General features: G+C 39.9%; 1 protein-coding gene across 5 annotated transcripts in view; it reads right to left on the minus strand.

The window, feature by feature from the left end:
* The window catches only part of LOC106059450 (uncharacterized), a 63,566-nt gene that overhangs the window by 16,175 nt on the left and 22,019 nt on the right, over positions 1-25,372 (minus strand). The window contains exons 1-3 of one of the 5 annotated variants that reach the window (XM_056029024.1): positions 23,633-23,946; positions 7,992-8,536; positions 1,628-1,856 (exon numbers count right to left, since the gene is read on the minus strand). In XM_056029024.1, the coding sequence (XP_055884999.1) occupies positions 1,628-1,856; positions 7,992-8,008 (246 nt within the window). In that variant the 5' untranslated portion in view covers positions 8,009-8,536; positions 23,633-23,946. Of the gene's footprint in view, positions 1-1,627; positions 1,857-7,991; positions 8,652-23,309; positions 23,947-25,372 lie in introns of those variants that run through there. The other 4 variants (XM_056029022.1, XM_056029023.1, XM_056029021.1 and 1 more) reach the window with 4 other exon arrangements.

A 25,372-nucleotide genomic window follows, 5' to 3' on the forward strand; every position in this document is an offset into this window, starting at 1 on the left:
ATTACGTGGTATACCACTTCACAGATCTAAGAAGCCTCGCTTTCAATGGAAGTTGATAACCGCCTGGCCAGGGCCAGTAGAGCTTTTGGACACCTCCAGACGAGAGTTTGGCGGAATAAATCGCTCCAGCTGCCTAAAAAAATACCTTTTTACCAAGCAGTAGTTCTCTCAACCCTTCTATATGGATCTAAGACTTCTTGAACACTTTCTCTACAGATGCCCCTCATGGACGGTGGCATACGAACTAATACCAAAAGCAAGTCCTTTTTTTTGGGTGAGTTGAAAGGCGGTCGACGTAACAGAGGTGCCCCACTTTAAAGACAAGCTTAGGCGCCAACTTGCTTTTTAACTGACATAGAAGATAGCACCTTTCTGCAGGCGGCTTCAGAACGAGACAGCTTGAGATCAAAGGTCGTGGGATACACATATGAGGCCAAACAAAAAAATCCATTGCTGAGTACAGACGTAGAGGGCGAAAAGAAAATCTAAATCGACCACTGGCGGATAATGGTTATGTCTGAGCTAGATGTGGCGAAATATGTAGTCGCAGCTGTGGCTGAGTATCCACGGGAAATACTGCATTCCTTATTCATCTTCGTACTCCAAGACAAGCCTTATTATTATTATTTGGTGTTTATCCAGTGTTCAGAATAGGAATTTATTGATAAATATTTAAAACAACAACATATTTTTCGCACTTTTCAGCTGTGTAGAATCAAATTTCCAAATTCTTTCCTTTAAACGCCTAACACAAATTAATTTCCATTAGTTAATTGACAACAATATTTCCATGAACATTGATGATGATGTCAAGTTATTTCAAACTAGTTCCCAAACTTCCTCTTTTCAGTTTTGTTTTCCTTTTCTTACGTTTGTCTTTAGGTTCCTGTCACCTCCTCAAAGTTGGTTCCACACAGTGCATACCCCATGTTGATATTAGGAGTGGAATTCACAACTCATGTATCTAAAGTAACACGTTTAACCTTGAGCTAAGTAGTTACTTGAGAGAAGTCAGTAAGAGGCAGTCATTGAAGGTAGTCACTTGAGAAAGTTATTATAAGCAGTCACTATAGTAAAATAAAAACAATATGTATAATTATAAAAATAGTATAAAGCAGTTGAGATTTGTACCAGTCAATAAGTAATTACTATATGGTCAAGTAGTTCTATACAGGATTAATACTGATTATTCTTGGATTGTGTATCATATTTCCTATATGGTGTTATTATTGTATAAATTAACATTATTTGTGTCTGCTACATCAAGAGTTATTTCCTCATCCACGAGAGAGGTATGAACGTACAAGAGTGCATCCTGATAATGCCTGTATATAATATTATAATAAGAATCCAATGTCACCCAACGACCATCTACAATAACCTGGTGGCAGTTCCATTATCTTGTCACCTCATTACTTCATATCGTTTTCTTTTCATTATCTCTCTTACTGTGTTTTATTGCTCCAAAAGTGTGAACGAACTTTAAAATGAAACAAAGAACAGTTTACTGCAATTAACTATGAGTGTGAAAATCCCCAATGGAAAAAAAACAATTTCTTATGGTCTTCACTGTGTTTGACCGCCGTGCAAGGAGACAACCAGAAGCCCTCACTTTAAGCAGACTTACTTTTAGATAGGTCCTCAGCTGACTGTCCTGTTTGTTTTTCCGTATGTGGGAGGCTATCATCATCACGATGGACAGTCCGTAGATGAAGATGACCGCCACCACGTAGTACAGAGCACCTATGTCGTCATCGCTGGTTCGACCTGTGTCCTCAATGACGCCGACCCAAGAGCTGTTGTCCTGGCTTGGCTGAATACGTATTTGCAGTCTGCCGTGAGGGTCAAGGGCATTTCTGAAACGGAAGTTGGTGTAATATTGAATGTTTATTTTTATTTACAAAATGAATTACGGCCAGTCTCTCTCCCCCTCCCCCAAGCCATCTCAAACAAACCGATAGATTGTCATGCTTCCTAAATAGGTTACTCTACCTAAATAAGTTAGTCTCATTGGAAGTGTGACTAACTAGACAGTGGTACAAGATCCTCATTAGATATTCTTTGTCAGTTGCCTAGTAGTGGTAGTCGCGTTTCGGACTACAATCACGATGGTCCATGGTTCGAGCCCGTCATTTTCTGAGTGTGTAAGTCGGTACGCCTCTGTGAACTACCATGTTAATGATGTTATGGTAGCCAGAGAGAGAGAGAGAGAGAGAAAGAGAGAGAGAGAAGGGTATGACAATAGAGAGAAAGTCCTACCACTACTACTACTAATAATACAATATTTTTTTTTGAAAGTTTACTTCCGGACTTCCTCTATTGTCTCCCTTGTTTCCAGTGTGAACATGAAGCTAGCTAGCAGAGAACGTTTTCCATCTTGCCCAAATTGAAATTAAATCAGAAAGTTTGAACGCGTGACAATATCTTCCCCTGGTGGAGACCGCTGATACTAATGAAGAAAGTGTTGTTCTCTCAAATTCTCCTTCAGACTAGACTCCCCCCCCCCCCCCGCCAGGAGCATAACTCTGGTGGTACTAATGGAGTAAGTTTGGTTTTCTTAAATTCATCTACAGATTGCATCCCTCCTGCCAGGAACATAACTCTAATGGTGCTACTAGATTAAATACTTGTGTGATTATTTCGTTCAATTCCTAGACAAAACTATCCTCTCATTCCATATCTGTACCCTTTACGTCTGCTGTAAAATATAAGGCTAGTATAGCATAAGAAAAATTCTCTCTGGGTACTGAATATTTGCATATATTACAGAAAAGAATTTATTTTTCTAAGTATATTCTCAAGCGTAATTTACAATTACAATTTTTTTTTTTATCAAATAAATATTTTGAAATGTCTTAAAGTTTGATCATACATAGTAACTGAAACTTTTAAGGCTATTAATACATTATTTGAAACTTCTTAGAATGTTATAACTCATTTATATAATGTATAATGCAGACATATAGGCATGAGTTGTTTTTTTTTTTAGCGGCGATGTTCGTCCAATATTTATACATCTCAATGCGGTCCTTAGATTTCACATTGTCGAGGCACATTGCTTTTAGAAATACTGATGACCTTGACCTTATTTAGTGACCATTAGCCGTTGAACTGTGTAGCCTATGAGGACATTCTGGAGTTAATTCTTTCTGGATTAAGATTAATTTCAACCTTTCGCAAGTCCACGTCCAAGAGAAAGGGGATTAAAAGAGAGAGAGAAGATTCTTATGGGATTTAGGGAGGGAATAGAAGCGAGAGCTTTTATTGTGGCAAAGAGTGAGCGATTGATAGTGAGTAAGGAAGAGAGAGAGAGAGAGAGACAGATTGAGAGAGAGACAGATTGAGAGAGATACAGAAAGAGAGAGACAGAGAGAGAGACAGATTGAGATAGAGAGACAGAGAGAGAGACAGAGAATAAATGGTGAAATGAAGTCATTGTGAATGCTGTTCTGCTTTTATTTATGTCTAATTAAACATGTTTTGGCTCTACAATAGATTCAGGTCATAATTTTTAGGTTGAGTTATTTCTTCGCGTCCTTGTCGTCAAGTTATCGGTACGTCTTTGATGTATAGAACCACCTTTACTTTCATCCATCCCTTTGCCTGTTGGACTACTGGGGCACCACATAAAATTTGTTGACAGTCTTTCTCCATTCCTCTTTGTTCTTTTGCCTTGGATAGAACCTCTTTCAATGGCAGGACCTCCATTCTTTGATGTTGTCTTCCCATCGCTTTTTTGCCTTTTCTTCTTTTTCTTGCTACTGTTCCCTAAAAGAAGGTCTTTGTAAGCCCAGAAGACCTTGTAGTGGTACAGATCTCAGGGTAATCTCTAAGCATGGGCGCTCGCAGGATTTTTTGCAGTGCCTAGTAAAAAGTTTTTGTTCATATCTTTCTTTAGGACAGTGATCCTAGTGTACAATTGTTCACAGTATTTATTTTGTGTCTAATTCTTCCCAGTGCTTCACTATGGCAAGGCGTCTCTCCAGTAAACTTGTGAAATCGTTCTTCTGTAAGAGACTTTGCGCAATACGCTCATGAGCGTCTATTTGTTTTTATTCATTCAGCACTTAATTAAATACAAAGAAATAGCTGAGTGAAGAGCAGGAAGTTACACAGAAATACTGTTCCAAATAGCCAAATTTAAATTAAAAACGAGTTAACGGTCAAAGCAGAGTTTTCACTATCTGGAAAATTAGTTAGTAATTTTTTCCCCAAAGATACTGTCAAATTTCTTTGAAAATCGTTCGTACCGTTTTTTGAAATCCGTGTCTAGGTTTGATCCCGTGTCCTTAGAGTGTCCAATGCCCAAGAGGAGTTTGCAAGCTAATAAGAGAAATAGTAAAACTAGGTTGAAATCTCTTGTTTCCCCCAATACACTTCTATGACAACTTAAACAGCAATGAAGAAAAGCTTAACAAACATTGACCGTAGTATTGACTCTGTATCCATAAGAGAACAATTGTATCTAGATGTTAAGTCTCTTTCTGACTACAAAGTATACATTGGGCAGCAATACCAAATCTGCAAAGACGAAATAATACCGACAAAAGTTGGAACAAAGGTTCACAAGAAGTAGTAGCTAAGAAAAAGAAAATAGCAATGAAAACACGAGGAGAGAGCAAGAAGGTGCGTCCATATTTCTACTAGATCTAGAACAAAACAAGATCAAAGAGCCTGATGGATTTCTAATTCTACTAGATCTAGAACGAAACAAGATCAAAGAGCCTGATGGATTTCTAATTCTACTAGATCTGTAAAAAGAAGAAATCAAGAGCCTAGATGATTTCAAATTCTACTAGATCTAGAATCTAGAACAAAACAAGATCTCACACACACACACACACACACACACACTCACACACACACACTCACTCACTCACTCTCTCTCTCTCACACACACACACACACAAATATAATCTCCTAGTTCATTCTGTTCAGACTACCACCACCAACTTTTATTTTTTACTGTTGCCATGGAAACAAATGTTTATCTCGGCAAAGTGTTTTTCTAAAATTTAGTTTCTACAAACGACAATGCTACTGTCACAGGCTTGTGGCTACTGACTTGTGCAATTAGAAGCTCCAAGCGCAGGATCAACTATTTTACCCTTTAAATTGACGTCTGTCTCTATCATTGTCATTTAACTCTCATTATAATCCAGTCACCTACAGTGCCAACGTAAACCAGATCTAATGTATTGGCTTTCACGGAATGCAGTCAATTAAAACAAAACAGTTGTAGTCCAATGTCTGACTTTATCTGTGACAGGCTCAATGGGTCATTCCTGGTATGCTTCAGTGCTAATTGACCGTTCAGGAGCTATCGTGGCTCGGGATTTGACATGGAAGATGGCTCTTAGGGTAGGACTATTTGTGATGAGGTTGTCTATATATATTGCTGTGGCACAGAGAGTGAGGACATATTGTTGTGGAACAGATAGTGAGGACATATTGCAGTGTACAGATAGTGAGGACATACTGCAGTGTACAGAGAGTGAGGACATGATGAAGTTGAAATATTGAACACTTAAACCACCGAACGTTTTAATTTTAGTTTAACTTTGAAAAAAAAACATTAGAGACATATAAATATATTTCTTTTTTTTTATGAATGAAAAATAACAATTTTCATCAACATTAGCAACAATGACAACAGCATCCCCAAGAACAAAACAGAAAGACTTTGTGCTAGTGAAGTTCTTTCTTTATTTTGCACCATTTTCAATACGGCAACCTAGTCAATTAGAGTGATTTATCTTAATAAAGTCTTGATTGATAAGAGTTGTTTCGTCCAGTGAAACAATAAGTCTTCATAAGGCCGACATTCCAGTTAACTGTTTTTATAGTTTCTTTACAATCTGTGTAGATTTACATGTGTTATGGTGTGTGAGTGTGTGGTGCGAAGATGTTAGCGATTGGTTGATGGTGTGTGAGTGTGTGGTGCGAAGATGTTAGCGATTGGTTGATGGTGTGTGAGTGTTTGGTGCGAAGATGTTAGCGATTGGTTGATGGTGTGTGAGTGTGTGGAGCGAAGATGTTAGCGATTGGTTGATGGTGTGTGAGTGTGTGGTGCGAAGATGTTAGCGATTGGTTGATGGTGTGTGAGTGTGTGGTGCGAAGATGTTAGCGATTGGTTGATGGTGTGTGAGTGTGTGGAGCGAAGATGTTAGCGATTGGTTGATGGTGTGTGAGTGTGTGTTGCGAAGATTTCAGCGATTGGTTGATGGTGTGTGAGTGTGTGGTGCGAAGATGTTAGCGATTGGTTGATGGTGTGTGAGTGTGTGGAGCGAAGATGTTAGCGATTGGTTGATGGTGTGTGAGTGTGTGTTGCGAAGATTTCAGCGATTGGTTGATGGTGTGTGAGTGTGTGGTGAGAAGATGTTAGCGATTGGTTGATGGTGTGTGAGTGTGTGGTGAGAAGATGTCAGCGATTGGTTGATGGTGTGTGAGTGTGTGGTGAAAAGATGTTAGCGATTGGTTGATGGTGTGTGAGTGTGTGGTGCGAAGATGTTAGCGATTGGTTGATGGTGTGTGAGTGTGTGGAGCGAAGATGTTAGCGATTGGTTGATGGTGTGTGAGTGTGTGGAGCGAAGATGTTAGCGATTGGTTGATGGTGTGTGAGTGTGTGGTGCGAAGATGTGAGCGATTGGTTGATGGTGTGTGAGTGTGTGGTGAGAAGATGTCAGCGATTGGTTGATGGTGTGTGAGTGTGTGGTGAGAAGATGTTAGCGATTGGTTGATGGTGTGTGAGTGTGTGGTGAGAAGATGTCAGCGATTGGTTGATGGTGTGTGAGTGTGTGGTGAGAAGATGTTAGCGATTGGTTGATGGTGTGTGAGTGTGTGGTGAGAAGATGTTAGCGATTGGTTGATGGTGTGTGAGTGTGTGGTGAGAAGATGTTAGCGATTGGTTGATGGTGTGTGAGTGTGTGGTGAGAAGATGTCAGCGATTGGTTGATGGTGTGTGAGTGTGTGGTGAGAAGATGTTAGCGATTGGTTGATGGTGTGTGAGTGTGTGGTGAGAAGATGTTAGCGATTGGTTGATGGTGTGTGAGTGTGTGGTGAGAAGATGTTAGCGATTGGTTGATGGTGTATGCAATGTGAATGATGCAAGATAATCGTTATGGTCATCAGCTGTCTTGGGGAGAGGACAGACGACTCCAGAGGGACGTGTTGTGTAATGAGTTAGATTTTGTTTCAAAAAAACATTATATAATAAATATTGTAACTAAAGTCTACACTATTTATATCAGTTTTATTTGTCTATATGGTAATAAAAGTTATGATAGTATCGTTCATAAAGGAGCTATTCAATTTATTTACAAGTTAAAATATAATAACCCTTAACCTTAAGCGGTTTAGTTGTCTACCAGAAGTTTGGTGCTACAAGTCATCGACTGTCTACAACAACATGTCAATAATTATTTTAAAATATCTCCCTAATGTGATGATGTGGGCCATACATTGACATGTGTTATGCAGTGTGTGTGTGTGGCTCGGACCATAGTTTGACATATGTTAAGCAGTGTGTGTGTGTGTGTGGCTCGGGCCATAGATTGACATATGTTAAGCAGTGTGTGTGTGTGGATCGGGCCATAGATTGACATATGTTATGCAGTGTGTGTGGGGCTCGGGCCATAGATTGACATGTGTTATGCAGTGTATGTGTGTGTGGATCGGGCCATAGATTAACATGTGTTATGCAGTGTGTGTGTGTGTGGATCGGGCCATAGATTGACATGTGTTATGGAGTGTGTGTGTGTGGCTCGGGCCATAGATTGACATGTGTTATGGAGTGTGTGTGTGTGGCTCGGGCCATAGATTGACATGTGTTATGGAGTGTGTGTGTGTGACTCGGGCCATAGAACAAAGATTGTTGTGTGACTACGTTAACAGTTCCAAATATAAATGACATTTGGTCACTCTGCAAGATAGCGCACCAAAGAAACACCAGAAGTGACCCCATGCTGGTGTAAACGGAAGTGGTACATTACCTGAAAACTTTGTCCATCTCTTCAGATGTTCAGATAACCTATCACACACCGGATCTTATGCTCCACAAAAGGTGAAGGTCGCTGCACTTTACAAGTTGAGTAAACTGACGTCCACGAGTGGTGAAAGATTATTAGGTATCTGTTGAAGCAACTGAAGCCATGCTATCGTAAATATATCACACAGAATCTTCATTTAACTTTTGCGTTTCGTATATAAGCTAAAATTGTAATAAATTATCCACATTGAGTGAACACATCCGCGTGCACTACATTCTGAGTGAATAGAAAGTTGTGTTTTAGCGTGCTCACATCCCAATCACACATACTAGTGAACTTTGATTTCCACAGTCGAAAATTAAATTAAAATTCCTATTGAAATTCACTGTTAGCAATCAAGTCAAATGCTATCAATGACTATTAAATATCCAGTGTTTTTTTTTCAGTGGCGCCATTATGTAGATCTAGGTCGTCTTCCGAGATGAAAAGACTTTCAATGCCAGTGCATAGAGAGACATTACTGCTCTGTTATTCCTTTCTTACAAGGTCTGCATGAACAATTATAGACAAAAGCTTCTGTAAGTTCAATATTAAAAGTTCTTTGGAAATTAATTTAAAATAAAGTTCATCAATATTTCCTAACACAGCTCCTTTACTTTTCACCTAGTAAGATTTTCAAATTGTATTCAAAATTACAAAAGATGAAATTAATCGAAGAAAAACATCAAGAACAAAATCTCTTTCCCTTGTCTTTTGTTTCATGAGGCTGGCGTTATATTTTTATTGGAAGAGATATCGATCTTTTGTGTGGCTTATTTATAGAATATAAACATGACTCGAGGGGGAGAGTATCAATCTGGAGAGTGAGTCAGTTGAACAATACACAGGTGATAATAACATGGAGCTGTTTAGTTGACACGCAAATATAAGGACAATGTCTTCTAGAAAAAAGAATGATGGGTCCAATGGAATCAAATCTTACAACGACATACTGGGCCAACTTTATCCCTTATAGATTTGTTGCTGCTTTTAGCTTTCTCAATACGCCATGATCCTATCACATCTGCTCCAGTTGGGAAAACAAAGGGGGGGGGGGCAAACGTGCTAACCACCCTCCGCCTGCTAGTGCGGTTCTTAAGACTAGGAGAAGATTGTATAGTTATATATTGTTCATTACAATTTAGAGCAGCGACTTATAAAGGGGACTTACTCAGTTTATATCACCACTTCACTTAAGTAAAGCTTCTTTCCCTTGTTCGACGTATGCAACAAAATAATTATCAATAGTTAATTAGTAATTGGTAATTTTGTTTTTGTAGTGATTCTTGTGTTGTGAGGTAAAAGAAATAGTTGTGCAAAATTTCAGCTTGATCCGAGATTGGGTGTCGGAGAATGAACGTTTACAAACCTTTTATCAGACAGACAGAGTTGATAGAAGCTTTGTAACACAAAAAAACGACAGCTCTGCAGCAAAACGCAGGATGTAAGAGGAAAAAAATATAACATACGATACGATAAGAAAAAAAAAGGAAAAAAGAGGGCTGGTCCTAGAGCAAAGCGAAAACAAAAATGTAATTAAAAATGAGATTATTTTTACATTTCTAAAGGAAAACGAGACCATCGAGGCAACAGTTTTGTTGTTTTTTTTAGCTGTAAGAAAAGTAGAAACATATTTTAATTTTATGAAATCAATGAAATTCTGATTCATTAATTCAAAAGAATAGTGAAGAATAAGCGAAAAAAAAAAAAAAACTTCTCATGGAACACACAAAAATCACGATATAATGATGTGAAAAAACACACACACAGTCTCTTACAAATGTCATAGATTCTTAATAACTGAGCTGTGTTTATCTATGTGTGTGAGTGAGAGAAAAAAAAAGAAAGTGTGTGTGTGTGTGTGTGAGAGAGAGAGAGAGAGAGAGAGAAAGAGAACAGAGAACAGAACATAAAAGACAGTATCCTCAGCAGTTTAAGTACTATAACACTATCCATAGCCCTTAAAGTAAAATAACACAATCCATAGTCTTAATGTTTTGGCAGTTTATTTTCGTATCGTCGTTTTATTCGAAAAAATACTTTTTTATAATTCAAAACATCTGTTACCATTTGGCATCATACTTTTTGACATACTTTCAACATTTGAGTACTCTGGCATGTCTGCCACATCTACATCTGGCATGTCTACAACATCTACATCTGGCATGTCTACAACATCTACATCTGGCATGTCTACCACATCTACATCTGGCATGTCTACAACATCTACATCTGGCATGTCTACCACATCTACATCTGGCATGTCTACCACATCTACATCTGGCATGTCTACCACGTCTACGTCTGGCATGTCTACAACATCTACATCTGGCATGTCTACCACATCTACATCTGGCATGTCTACAACATCTACATCTGGCATGTCTACCACATCTACATCTGGCATGTCTACCACATCTACATCTGGCATGTCTACCACGTCTACGTCTGGCATGTCTACCACATCTACATCTGGCATGTCTACCACGTCTACATCTGGCATGTCTACCACATCTACATCTGGCATGTCTACCACATCTACATCTGGCATGTCTACCACATCTACATCTGGCATGTCTACCACATCTACATCTGGCATGTCTACCACATCTACATCTGGCATGTCTACCACATCTACATCTGGCATGTCTACCACGTCTACATCTGGCATGTCTACAACATCTACATCTGGCATGTCTACCACATCTACATCTGGCATGTCTGTCACGTCTACATCTGGCATGTCTACCACGTCTACGTCTGGCATGTCTACCACATCTACATCTGGCATGTCTACCACATCTACATCTGGCATGTCTACCACGTCTACATCTGGCATGTCTACAACATCTACATCTGGCATGTCTACCACATCTACATCTGGCATGTCTACCACATCTACATCTGGCATGTCTACCACATCTACATCTGGCATGTCTACCACATCTACATCTGGCATGTCTACCACATCTACATCTGGCATGTCTACCACATCTACATCTGGCATGTCTACCACATCTACGTCTGGCATGTCTACCACATCTACATCTGGCATGTCTACCACATCTACATCTGGCATGTCTACCACGTCTACATCTGGCATGTCTACCACATCTACATCTGGCATGTCTACCACATCTACATCTGGCATGTCTACCACATCTACATCTGGCATGTCTACCACATCTACATCTGGCATGTCTACCACGTCTACGTCTGGCATGTCTACCACATCTACATCTGGCATGTCTACCACATCTACATCTGGCATGTCTACCACATCTACATCTGGCATGTCTACCACATCTACATCTGGCATGTCTACCACATCTACATCTGGCATGTCTACCACGTCTACATCTGGCATGTCTACCACATCTACATCTGGCATGTCTACCACATCTACATCTGGCATGTCTACCACATCTACATCTGGCATGTCTACCACATCTACATCTGGCATGTCTACCACATCTACATCTGGCATGTCTACCACATCTACATCTGGCATGTCTACCACATCTACATCTGGCATGTCTACCACGTCTACATCTGGCATGTCTACAACATCTACATCTGGCATGTCTACCACATCTACATCTGGCATGTCTGTCACGTCTACATCTGGCATGTCTACCACATCTACATCTGGCATGTCTACCACATCTACATCTGGCATGTCTACCACATCTACATCTGGCATGTCTACCACATCTACATCTGGCATGTCTACCACATTTACATCTGGCATGTCTACCACATCTACATCTGGCATGTCTACCACATCTACATCTGGCATGTCTACCACGTCTACATCTGGCATGTCTACAACATCTACATCTGGCATGTCTACCACATCTACATCTGGCATGTCTACCACATCTACATCTGGCATGTCTACCACATCTACATCTGGCATGTCTACCACGTCTACATCTGGCATGTCTACCACATCTACATCTGGCATGTCTACCACATCTACATCTGGCATGTCTACCACATCTACATCTGGCATGTCTACAACATCTACATCTGGCATGTCTACAACATCTACATCTGGCATGTCTACCACATCTACATCTGGCATGTCTACCACATCTACATCTGGCATGTCTACCACATCTACGTCTGACATGTCTACCACATCTACATCTGGCATGTCTACAACATCTACATCTGGCATGTCTACAACATCTACATCTGGCATGTCTGCTACGTCTACATCTGATTTGTCCGCCACGTCTACGTCTGACTTGTCTGTCACGTCTACATCAAACGTGTGTGTCACGTTTACGTCTGGTATGTCTGACACGTCTACGTCTGACTTGTCTGACACGTCTACATCCGACTTGTCCGCCACGTCTACGTCTGACTTGTCTGTCACGTCTACATCAAACGTGTGTGTTTACGTCTGGTATGTCTGTCACGTCTACGTCTGACTTGTCTGCCACGTCTACGTCTGACTTGTCTGTCACGTCTACATCTGGCATGTCTGCAACGTCTACGTCTGGCATGTCTACCACGTCTACGTCTGGCATGTCTGCTACGTCTACATCTGATTTATCCGCCACGTCTACGTCTGACTTGTCTGTCACGTCTACATCAAACGTGTGTGTCACGTTTACGTCTGGTATGTCTGACACGTCTACGTCTGACTTGTCTGACACGTCTACATCCGACTTGTCTGTCACGTCTACGTCTGACTTGTCGGCCACGTCTACGTCTGACTTGTCTGTCACGTCTACATCTGACTTGTCTGCCACGTCTACGTCTGACTTGTCTGACACGTCTACATCCGACTTGTCTGTCACGTCTACGTCTGGCATGTCTACCACGTCTACGTCTGGCATGTCTACCACGTCTACATCTGACTTGTATGTCACGTCTACGTCTGGCATGTCTACCACGTCTACGTCTGGCATGTCTACCACGTCTACGTCTGGCATGTCTACCACGTCTACATCTGACTTGTATGTCACGTCTACGTCTGGCATGTCTACCACGTCTACATCTGACTTGTATGTCACGTCTACGTCTGGCATGTCTACCACGTCTACGTCTGGCATGTCTACCACGTCTACGTCTGGCATGTCTACCACGTCTACGTCTGACTTTCTGCAATGTCTGTGTTTGACACGTTGGATGCTTGTCAGTCATTAACATTATTCAAATGCCTCACAACACGTCTGCTGCCTCTCCCATTGGCGCCTCCAAATACAAAATATTTTAAATAAATGTATACACATTTCATTTATTATAGACACACATTTAACTGGGCACCTGTGTAGCTAGATCGTGTAAAAATGGGCACCTGTGTAGCTAGATCGTGTAAAAATGGGCACCTGTGTAGCTAGATCGTGTAAAAATGGGCACCTGTGTAGCTAAGTCAAGAACAACTCAGCACCAAGTGTAGGTAGATCACACACATAGGTACGCAGTGTAACTAGATCCTATATAATACAGGCGTTGCTTAAAAAAAGAAAATGATTACGTCCTACGCGTCATGCATTACCATTCACCAAGATTCTTAATTCTGCTAGCTCAGGCAATACATTGCAAGCTCTAAAAACACTAGAGAAGAAGGAGCATTTGTACAAATTTGTCCTAATATAGGGAACGAGGAATGTGCCTTTATCTTTGTGTCTTTCAGAGTATTTTATTAGATTATTTATTAGAGCATACATAACCTACAACACAATTTAGCTGAATCATGTACAACTGGGCACCAATTTAGCTGGGTTATGTACAACTAGCCACCAATTTAGCTGAATCATGCACAACTGGGCACCAATTTAGCTGAATCATGCACAACTGGGCACCAATTTAGCTGAATCATGTACAACTGGGCACCAATTTAGCTGAATCATGCACAACTGGGCACCAATTTAGCTGGGTTATGTACAACTAGCCACCAATTTAGCTGAATCATGCACAACTGGGCACCAATTTAGCTGAATCATGTACAACTGGGCACCAATTTAGCTGGGTTATGTACAACTAGCCACCAATTTAGCTGAATCATGCACAACTGGGCACCAATTTAGCTGAATCATGCACAACTGGGCACCAATTTAGCTGGGTTATGTACAACTAGCCACCAATTTAGCTGAATCATGCACAACTGGGCACCAATTTAGCTGAATCATGCAAAACTGGGCACCAATTTAGCTGAATCATGCACAACTGGGCACCAATTTAGCTGAATCATGCACAACTGGGCACCAATTTAGCTGGGTTATGTACAACTAGCCACCAATTTAGCTGAATCATGCACAACTGGGCACCAATTTAGCTGAATCATGTACAACTGGGCACCAATTTAGCTGGGTTATGTACAACTAGCCACCAATTTAGCTGAATCATGCACAACTGGGCACCAATTTAGCTGAATCATGCACAACTGGGCACCAATTTAGCTGAATCATGCACAACTGGGCACCAATTTAGCTGAATCATGCACAACTGGGCACCAATTTAGCTGAATCATGCACAACTGGGCACCAATTTAGCTGAATCATGCACAACTGGGCACCAATTTAGCTGAATCATGTACAACTGGGCACCAATTTAGCTGAATCATGTACAACTGGGCACCAATTTAGCTGAATCATGTACAACTGGGCACCAATTTAGCTGAATCATGTACAACTGGGCACCAATTTTGCTGGGTTATGTACAACTAGCCACCAATTTAGCTGAATCATGCACAACTGGGCACCAATTTAGCTGAATCATGCACAACTGGGCACCAATTTAGCTGAATCATGCACAACTGGGCACCAATTTAGCTGAATCATGCACAACTGGGCACCAATTTAGCTGAATCATGCACAACTGGGCACCAATTTAGCTGAATCATGCACAACTGGGCACCAATTTAGCTGAATCATGCACAACTTGGCACCAATTTAGCTAAATCATGCACAACTGGGCACCAATTTAGCTGAATCATGCACAACTGGGCACCAATTTAGCTGAATCATGCACAACTGGGCACCAATTTAGCTGAATCATGCACAACTGGGAACCAATTTAGCGGAATCATTCACAACTGGGCACCAAATTTAGCAAGATTATGTACAACTGGGCACCAATTTAGCTTAATCATGCACAATTGGTGCATTTTGTATGATGTATGATGGATCAGACACATCTGGGCACCTAGGTAGCTGGATCATAAACAAATGGGCACCTAGTGTAACTAGATCATAAACAGCAGGACATCTAGTGCATTTGAATCATTAACAACTGGGCATCTAGTGTAGTTGAATTATTAACAACTGGGCATCTAGTGTAGTTGAATTATTAACAACTGGGCATCTAGTGTAGTTGAATTATTAACAACTGGGCATCTAGTGTAGTTAAATCATAAACAACTGGGCATCTAGTGTAGTTGAATTATTAACAACTGGGCATCTAGTGTAGTTGAATTATTAACAACTGGGCATCTAGTGTAGTTGAATTTTTAACAACTGGGCATCTAGTGTAGTTAAATCATAAACAACTGGGCATCTAGTGTAGTTGAATTATTAACAACTGGGCATCTAGTGTAGTTGAATTATTAACAACTGGGCATCTATTGTAGTTGAATTTTTAACAACTGGGCATCTAGTGTAGTTAAATCATAAACAACTGGGCATCTAGTGTATTTGAATCATTAACAACTGGGCATCTAGTGTAGTTGAACTATTAACAACTGGGCGTCTAGTGTAGTTGAATCATTAACAACTGGGCATCTAGTGTAGTTGAATTATTAACAACTGGGCATCTAGTGTAGTTGAATCATAAACAACTGGGCATCTAGTTTAGTTGAATCATTAACAACTGGGCATCTAGTGTAGTTGAATTATTAACAACTGGGCATCTAGTGTAGTTGAATCATTAACAACTGGGCATCTAGTGTAGTTGAATTATTAACAACTGGGCGTCTAGTGTAGTTGAATCATAAACAACTGGGCATCTAGTGTAGTTGAATTATTAACAACTGGGCGTCTAGTGTAGTTGAATCATAAACAACTGGGCATCTAGTGTAGTTAAATTATTAACAACTGGGCGTCTAGCGTAGTTGAATCATTAACAACTGGGCGTCTAGTGTAGTTGAATCATAAACAACTGGGCATCTAGTGTAGTTGAATTATTAACAACTGGGCATCTAGTGTAGTTGAATTATTAACAACTGGGCATCTAGTGTAGTTGAATTATTAACAACTGGGCATCTAGTGTAGTTGAATTATTAACAACTGGACATCTAGTATAGTTAAATCATAAACAACTGGGCATCTAGTGTAGTTGAATTATTATCAACTGGGCATCTAGTGTAGTTAAATCATAAACAACTGGGCATCTAGTGTAGTTAAATCATAAACAACTGGGCATCTAGTGTAGTTGAATTATTAACAACTGGGCATCTAGTGTAGTTGAATTATTAACAACTGGGCATCTAGTGTAGTTGAATTATTAACAACTGGGCGTCTAGTGTAGTTGAATCATTAACAACTGGGCATCTAGTGTATTTGAATCATTAACAACTGGGCATCTAGTGTAGTTGAATTATTAACAACTGGGCGTCTAGTGTAGTTGAATCATTAACAACTGGGCATCTAGTGTAGTTGAATTATTAACAACTGGGCGTCTAGTGTAGTTGAATCATTAACAACTGGGCATCTAGTGTAGTTGAATCATTAACAACTGGGCATCTAGTGTAGTTGAATTATTAACAACTGGGCATCTAGTGTAGTTGAATCATAAACAACTGGGCATCTAGTGTAGTTGAATTATTAACAACTGGGCGTCTAGTGTAGTTGAATCATAAACAACTGGGCATCTAGTGTAGTTGAATTATTAACAACTGGGCGTCTAGTGTAGTTGAATCATAAACAACTGGGCATCTAGTGTAGTTGAATTATAAATAACTGGGCGTCTAGTGTAGTTGAATTATTAACAACTGGGCGTCTAGTGTAGTTGAATCATTAACAACTGGGCATCTAGTGTAGTTAAATCATAAACAACTGGGCATCTAGTGTAGTTGAATTATTAACAACTGGGCATCTAGTGTAGTTGAATCATTAACAACTGGGCATCTAGTGTAGTTGAATTATTAACAACTGGGCATCTAGTGTAGTTAAATCATAAACAACTGGGCATCTAGTGTAGTTGAATTATTAACAACTGGGCGTCTAGTGTAGTTGAATCATTAACAACTGGGCATCTAGTGTAGTTGAATTATTAACAACTGGGCGTCTAGTGTAGTTGAATCATTAACAACTGGGCATCTAGTGTAGTTGAATCATTAACAACTGGGCATCTAGTGTAGTTGAATCATTAACAACTGGGCATCTAGTGTAGTTGAATTATTAACAACTGGGCATCTAGTGTAGTTGAATCATAAACAACTGGGCATCTAGTGTAGTTGAATTATTAACAACTGGGCGTCTAGTGTAGTTGAATTATTAACAACTGGGCATCTAGTGTAGTTGAATCATAAACAACTGGGCGTCTAGTGTAGTTAAATCTTTATTAAAATTTACTGCCTTTTCTATTCTCAGTAACCCTATTGCAATTTGTAGTGGTTTTTTTTTCAAGATTATCTTTTTTATTGGAAATACTATAGATCTACTATCAATGTTCACAACGCTACAGGATTTATTATTTTAAGAGTTACAAATGACTATTAATTACAATATCCTAAATTCTAAGGATGAACCATGGCTAGTATAATTTAGTGAGCGGCACTTTGAGTTCTCTGGACCTCACTGTTCTAACCAAATCTGGACATCAAAGTACGCCCACATACTCAGGTAATAATAATGTTGACATATATTTATGTGTAATTTGATCCAGTCTTTGTCTAGTAGCAACGAAGCTCTCCCGGGACTAACGGCCGCTGGAGAAATGAAATGAGGTATTTGATGAACAGTTACGTCTCAGAAATCAATGACAACACACACTGGCTTGTTACATTCTGTATCGAATGAGCTGGACAGATGGACGATGACATTCTCACACGATAAATGAATTTGTCAAATCTATAATTAAAAGTAGCGTCAGACTTTTTTTTATTCCATCATTGTTTTTGTGGAAATAGGGCAATCCCAGTTTTAACAATGGAAAACGAAAAGGAAAGATAACTCTCAAAGCAAAGTAAAAAGCACTGCATAGCGATAAACAGGTAGACTTAATTTGTAGTAGGCCTACTATTGTTATTGCAATAAAATGTTTTGCTATTTGTATCTCGTAATCTGAACATGACCAATAAGTGTGGCTGTCTTTTGTTTGCCACATTTAGTATTCTGGTGACATTGGTCACAAAGAAAATATATTACACAATATAAATATCAATGTTATGTAATGCATAGACCTAATATGGTATGCTCAAATTCTTTTCCTTATTCACAATAAAGTCATAAGAGCTAAACAAAAATATCTACAATATTCTTTTTAAGAAACAAAGCTTATATTAAGTGAAATTGCATCTATTATTTTGATTCAATTATGTAATTAATTTTTAATATATCTAGACTAACAGTAATACATTTGTACCAATTGAAATATTTTTATTACTTTTTTTTTTAGCCCAATTTTCAGGTCCTATTAAGTTTTTTTTGACATGCCTGCTCTAGGGGAAGTTGACCTCTCCCTGCTCACACAGGTACACACGCAACTGACAGTAAGAACAAACTAATAGATTTAATTGAGCAATTAAAAAATAATTTAATTATTATAGATCACAAGAATATCTCGTGAATACAATATAATAAACGAAATAAGTTTTGGGTGGACAAGAGAATATTTGACAAACTAATTGTAAATTATTTTCTCTATCGCTAGGGATTTTTTTTTAGTGCTTTATTTAAATTGCACCGCCAGGAAAATTTTAATAAACTTTTCTGCGCAAGGATGTATCAACAACAAAGGGCTTACCTGGTCTTTAGGACGAACACTAAATGAATGTTCTTTTGATAGGTATGTATGGCTTTGAGTTTTCGAGTAAAAGTTTACTTTCTAACTCTCATTTAGTAAAAGAGAACACTTGTCAAGAATCGATCTGCTAAAAATTCTTGGAAGATAATTGTTTTAAAATGTTCTTCTCACAAATAGATTACAAAGCATTGAATTGTATATTGTGAGAGTGATATGGAGCTACTTTCGATAATTGTAATCTAAATTACTTTTTTTTTTTCAAGCTTAATTGTGTATGACTGAATGCGTCTGTACGTCTGCTAAATGTTGCCAGATAACACTTCATCGACTTTCACTTCCATCACGCTAATTGTTACCTCAACTGTCCCCCCCCCCCAACCCCCAAACAGAACAGAAGCGCCCTCTGTTAATCAGTGTTCATTTCCTGATTGATCAGTGCTGCCCGGCCTTGAATTTTGCATGCGGAGATAATGACACTCAGTCGTAAATGGGGAAGATAATAAAAGGAGTCTGTGCGAACCCGCACCGTAGAGTTTAACTATCACTTGACATCAACAACAATTTAACTCTCACTTGACATCAACAACAATTTAACTGCGTCGCCGTTCACACGTCAATTTCATTACGAGCTTAATTCACTTCTAATATGTAAAGGCATATAGGCGAGTCTTAGAGGCATATAGGCGAGTCTTAGAGGCATATAGGCGAGTCTTAGAGGCATATAGGCGAGTCTTAGAGGCATATAGGCGAGTCTTAGAGGCATATAGGCGAGTCTTAGAGGCATATAGGCGAGTCTTAGAGGCATATATAGGCGAGTCTTAGAGGCAAATAGGCGAGTCTTAGAGGCATATAGGCGAGTCTTAGAGGCATATAGGCGAGTCTTAGAGGCATATAGGCGAGTCTTAGAGGCAAATAGGCGAGTCTTAGAGGCATATAGGCGAGTCTTAGAGGCATATAGGCGAGTCTTAGAGGCATATATAGGCGAGTCTTAGAGGCATATAGGCGAGTCTTAGAGGCATATATAGGCGAGTCTTAGAGGCATATATAGGCGAGTCTTAGAGGCATATAGGCGAGTCTTAGAGGCATATAGGCGAGTCTTAGAGGCATATATAGGCGAGTCTTAGAGGCATATAGGCGAGTCTTAGAGGCATATAGGCGAGTCTTAGAGGCATATATAGGCGAGTCTTAGAGGCATATAGGCGAGTCTTAGAGGCAAATAGGCGAGTCTTAGAGGCATATAGGCGAGTCTTAGAGGCAAATAGGCGAGTCTTAGAGGCATATAGGCGAGTCTTAGAGGCATATAGGCGAGTCTTAGAGGCATATAGGCGAGTCTTAGAGGCATATAGGCGAGTCTTAGAGGCATATAGGCGAGTCTTAGAGGCATATAGGCGAGTCTTAGAGGCATATAGGCGAGTCTTAGAGGCATATAGGCGAGTCTTAGAGGCATATAGGCGAGTCATAGAGGCATATAGGCGAGTCTTAGAGGCATATAGGCGAGTCTTAGAGGCAAATAGGCGAGTCTAAGAGGCATATAGGCGAGTCTTAGAGGCATATAGGCGAGTCTTAGAGGCATATAGGCGAGTCTTAGAGGCATATAGGCGAGTCTTAGAGGCATATAGGCGAGTCTTAGAGGCATATAGGCGAGTCTTAGAGGCGAGTCTTAGAGGCATATAGGCGAGTCTTAGAGGCCTATATATAGGCGAGTCTTAGAGGCATATAGGCGAGTCTTAGAGGCATATATAGGCGAGTCTTAGAGGCATATAGGCGAGTCTTAGAGGCATATATAGGCGAGTCTTAGAGGCATATATAGGCGAGTCTTAGAGGCATATAGGCGAGTCTTAGAGGCATATATAGGCGAGTCTTAGAGGCATATAGGCGAGTCTTAGAGGCATATATAGGCGAGTCTTAGAGGCATATAGGCGAGTCTTAGAGGCATATATAGGCGAGTCTTAGAGGCATATAGGCGAGTCTTAGAGGCATATATAGGCGAGTCTTAGAGGCATATATAGGCGAGTCTTAGAGGCATATATAGGCGAGTCTTAGAGGCATATATAGGCGAGTCTTAGAGGCATATATAGGCGAGTCTTAGAGGCATATAGGCGAGTCTTAGAGGCATATATAGGCGAGTCTTGCATTCCAGAGACATTTGTTCAATACGAAAACTAAATCCATAATTGTTTTACGTTTAATACATTTTTAGATTTCTGTACATATCACATGACGTTACTCTATCAAATTGTAAGTTGTTCAGAAGCGATTTTTTATAAAGCTTATATCAACTCACCCTGTCTGTCTGTCTGTATGGTAAAAAGTTTGTACACTTTATTTCTCCAACACCCTATGTAGGATTAAAATAAAATTTTGCACAATTATTTCTTTTACCCGACAACAGAAGAATCAATAACAAATTAACCAATCAGCTAATTAACTATTGGTATTTAATTATTTTATTTGGTATCTTGAACAAGGAAAGAAAATCGTACTTGACAGATATGGTGGTATAAGTTGAGTTAGTCCCCCTGAGGACTCTTGAGCTCTGAATGAACATTGTTTTAATGCATTTAAAAAACCAAGATACCTTCTTCTTCACTCTCCCTTTCACAACTGGTCCAGACAAGTGATATGATCATAGCGCATTGAGACAAAACTAATAGCATCTATTTCCCCTTCGGGGGCCGCTAAAAAAGTAACATCTAGGCTACAAAGACAACAAACAGTGTGCAATCAAGCCCACACAGACTACAATGTCATCAAATCCAATCCACAGGGACTAGGAACACGATGTCAGCAACCAAACATGGCCAAGAGACGTTTCATTAAAGTACGTGTCATAATGCAAACGTTGTAAAATGTATTCCATAAATATAACCAGTGGGTCGGCAGTAAAAGATCTATATCTATTCTGTTTTCCATTAGCTATTAGAACTAAATCAACATTCAACAACCACAGAGAAGTTTTTAAATTCAAATTAGTTTCTGATTATTATTTTTATATTTTGTTAGAGACGAAGTGTTCAAATCACTTTAGCAGAGGCTAACTCAATCATTCTGTCATGTTGCGTGTATAGGTTCTGCAAGGTTGTCATTACCGGAAGTAGTAATGGATATAAGCACTTCACTACCTACCAAATGTTTCCTAATGGCGTCTCAAATAGCCTCTGACAACAAGTTCAAATCCTGGTCTTCACGTAGGGCTCAGACATTGAGTCCGGCGGAACAGTTTTCACTAACAGGAAAAGGGGCGAAGGTAAGTAACTGGCGCCGAAACGAGTAAGCTTCGGACAGAAGGGTCTCGTTAGCCACTGGCTACCCACCTAGGAGGAGCAAAACTCTGAATTGTGTGGGCGACATCGTTCCAATCACAGCTAATGTCCAGGCATCTCATGAAATGATCCATTGTCGTTTCGCGACTGAAAGAGGTCATATATATGTATACAGGTTCGCTTAAGAATTTTACAGAACTGAAGACCTTTTTTTTTTAAATTCATCTTCAATGTACTAAAGACTAAAATAGAGAGAAATTAAAAAACAAACATTAGTAGATTTATTGTCAAGTCTTTCAACGTCAACGTCCTGTCACTAACAGGAAAAGGGGCGAAGGTAAGTAACTGGCGCCGAAACGAGTAAGCTTCGGACAGAAGGGTCTCGTTAGCCACTGGCTACCCACCTAGGAGGAGCAAAACTCTGAATTGTGTGGGCGACATCGTTCCAATCACAGCTAATGTCCAGGCATCTCATGAAATGATCCATTGTCGTTTCGCGACTGAAAGAGGTCATATATATGTATACAGGTTCGCTTAAGAATTTTACAGAACTGAAGACCTTTTTTTTTTAAATTCATCTTCAATGTACTAAAGACTAAAATAGAGAGAAATTAAAAAACAAACATTAGTAGATTTATTGTCAAGTCTTTCAACGTAATCATATAGTTCAGAATTCAAATGTAAATATTTTTTTTTTTATAAATTTGTCCATTGCCAAAGTGTACTGTGAAAGTTGCCAAAATGTTTGTATCGATTTCTCAAGATCTAATTAAGTGTTTTGCTATTCCCTACTGGAAAGGTAGAAAAGGAACACAGTCTAATCGCTTCAAGAAGACAACTTATTGCCAAACACACAGTCTCAGGTCAGCATCAACATGGAAAGAGAATTGCTTTAAAGATTAGAGTATAGGTGCCAGACACACTAACAGAAATTTATTTTCAACTTGACTGCGCGTAGCTGTACCGCCTTCACATGCGACAGAAAAAAAAAACGTGCCACGTACATAGGTTAATGTCAAGAAAAGAAAGGGAAAAAAAAACAACAAAATGGATCTATTGATGAAAAGAACAGTAAACAAATCCAATATGATTCCAGCACCATTCAAAGTCCTTCTCTACATTGTACATCACATTGTTACAAGTACTCTGGTGTCAGGTCATCACTTGTTTCAAAAGTGTATTTCTTGATCTTTCATTGGCAAACAATTACTATGATTTAATGACATGTCATACTGATACGAATTAAAACCATGCCATAGTGATATGATTGAATGACATGTTTAGGGTTTAGTTGATTAATGACTTATTGTCATACAGCTTAGTTAATAAATGACTTGAAAAAAAATGTCACAGTTTCTATGCACACTAAGAAACAGAAACAACAGAATCCATTAGTTTTCATTTAGAAAAACAAATGGTTACGTCTCTCCATGCTGGTTCAGAGAAATCACGTGATCGTGTCTGAATATCTCCGAGTGCGTTTTTTATCCATTTGGTGGAAACTCTGATTAACACAACAAGTATAAACTAGAAAGCACAGGTTTTTATCTCTAGTAAACACACGTTTTTATCTCTAGTAAACACACATCAGCATTAGGAACAAATCCAGCAATGCAAACATTGCGAAAACTCTTGACATTTAGGAGTCTACCATCCACAATAGATTTGTCGCTCGGTCGTCAGTCCGCCTGGTTTCGCCACACCGCCTGATTGTCACACATTCTGGCGTCTGACCAATCCCTCAGCTGCACATACCCGCCTCCCTTTTCGCTACCCCCTCCTTCCATTCCAAGCTTGACCTAAAAGCAGATCTCTTTGTTGCCCACTCAAGTTGATGAGCGCATCTCCCCCTGTTCAGTACATTACGCAGTCCACTAGAGGAAGTGTCATGACGTTTGCACATATTTTTAATAGATGAGTTCAGCACCGAGACCTGAGACTGTATCATCACAACCTGGGACAATAACATAGAAACAATGGACATGGAGAGGCGTCACTAGTCCCACCCACCAGCCCCACCCCCATCCATAAAACGAACAGCAAATAATGCACACTGTAGATTCTTCGTACACTTAAGAGCCTTGAAAAAACATTTGCTTTCTTCCTCCAGAAGCAGTAGCCTCGGTTTCATCTGACTGATTTTGCCCGGGGTAAAGTGATAAATAGGCATGAGGATCATGACTAGTTTTGTCCGGGGTAGAGTGATAAATAGGCATGAGGATCCTGACTGGTTTTGTCCGGGGTAGAGTGATAAATAGGCATGAGGATCCTGACTGGTTTTGTCCAGGGATAGAGTGATAAATAGGCATGAGGATCATGACTGGTTTTGTCCGGGGTAGAGTGATAAATAGGCATGAGGATCCTGACTGGTTTTGTCCGAGGTAGAGTGATAAATAGGCATGAGGATCCTGACTGGTTTTGTCCAGGGATAGAGTGATAAATAGGCATGAGGATCCTGACTGGTTTTGTCCGGGGTAGAGTGATAAATAGGCATGAGGATTCTGACTGGTTTTGTCCGGGGTAGAGTGATAAATAGGCATGAGGATCCTGACTGGTTTTGTCCGGGGTAGAGTGATAAATAGGCATGAGGATCCTGACTGGTTTTGTCCGGGGTAAAGTGATAAATAGGCATGAGGATCCTGACTGGTTTTGTCCAGGGATAGAGTGATAAATAGACATGAGGATCCTGACTGGTTTTGTCCGGGGTAGAGTGATAAATAGGCATGAGGATCCTGACTGGTTTTGTCCGGGGTAGAGTGATAAATAGGCATGAGGATCCTGACTGGTTTTGTCCGGGATAGAGTGATAAATAGGCATGAAGATCCTGACTGGTTTTGTCCAGGGTAGAGTGATAAATAGGCATGAGGATCCTGACTGGTTTTGTCCGGGGTAGAGTGATAAATAGGCATGAAGATCCTGACTGGTTTTGTCCGGGGTAGAGTGATAAATAGGCATGAAGATCCTGACTGGTTTTGTCCGGGGTAGAGTGATAAATAGGCATGAAGATCCTGACTGGTTTTGTCCGGGGTAGAGTGATAAATAGGCATGAGGATCCTGACTGGTTTTGTCCGGGGTAGAGTGATAAATAGGCATGAGGATCCTGACTGGTTTTGTCCGGGTAGAGTGATAAATAGGCATGAAGATCCTGACTGGTTTAGTCCG

Source organism: Biomphalaria glabrata, chromosome 5, assembly GCF_947242115.1.
Source record: "Biomphalaria glabrata chromosome 5, xgBioGlab47.1, whole genome shotgun sequence".
Classification (NCBI taxonomy): Eukaryota; Metazoa; Mollusca; class Gastropoda; family Planorbidae; genus Biomphalaria; species Biomphalaria glabrata.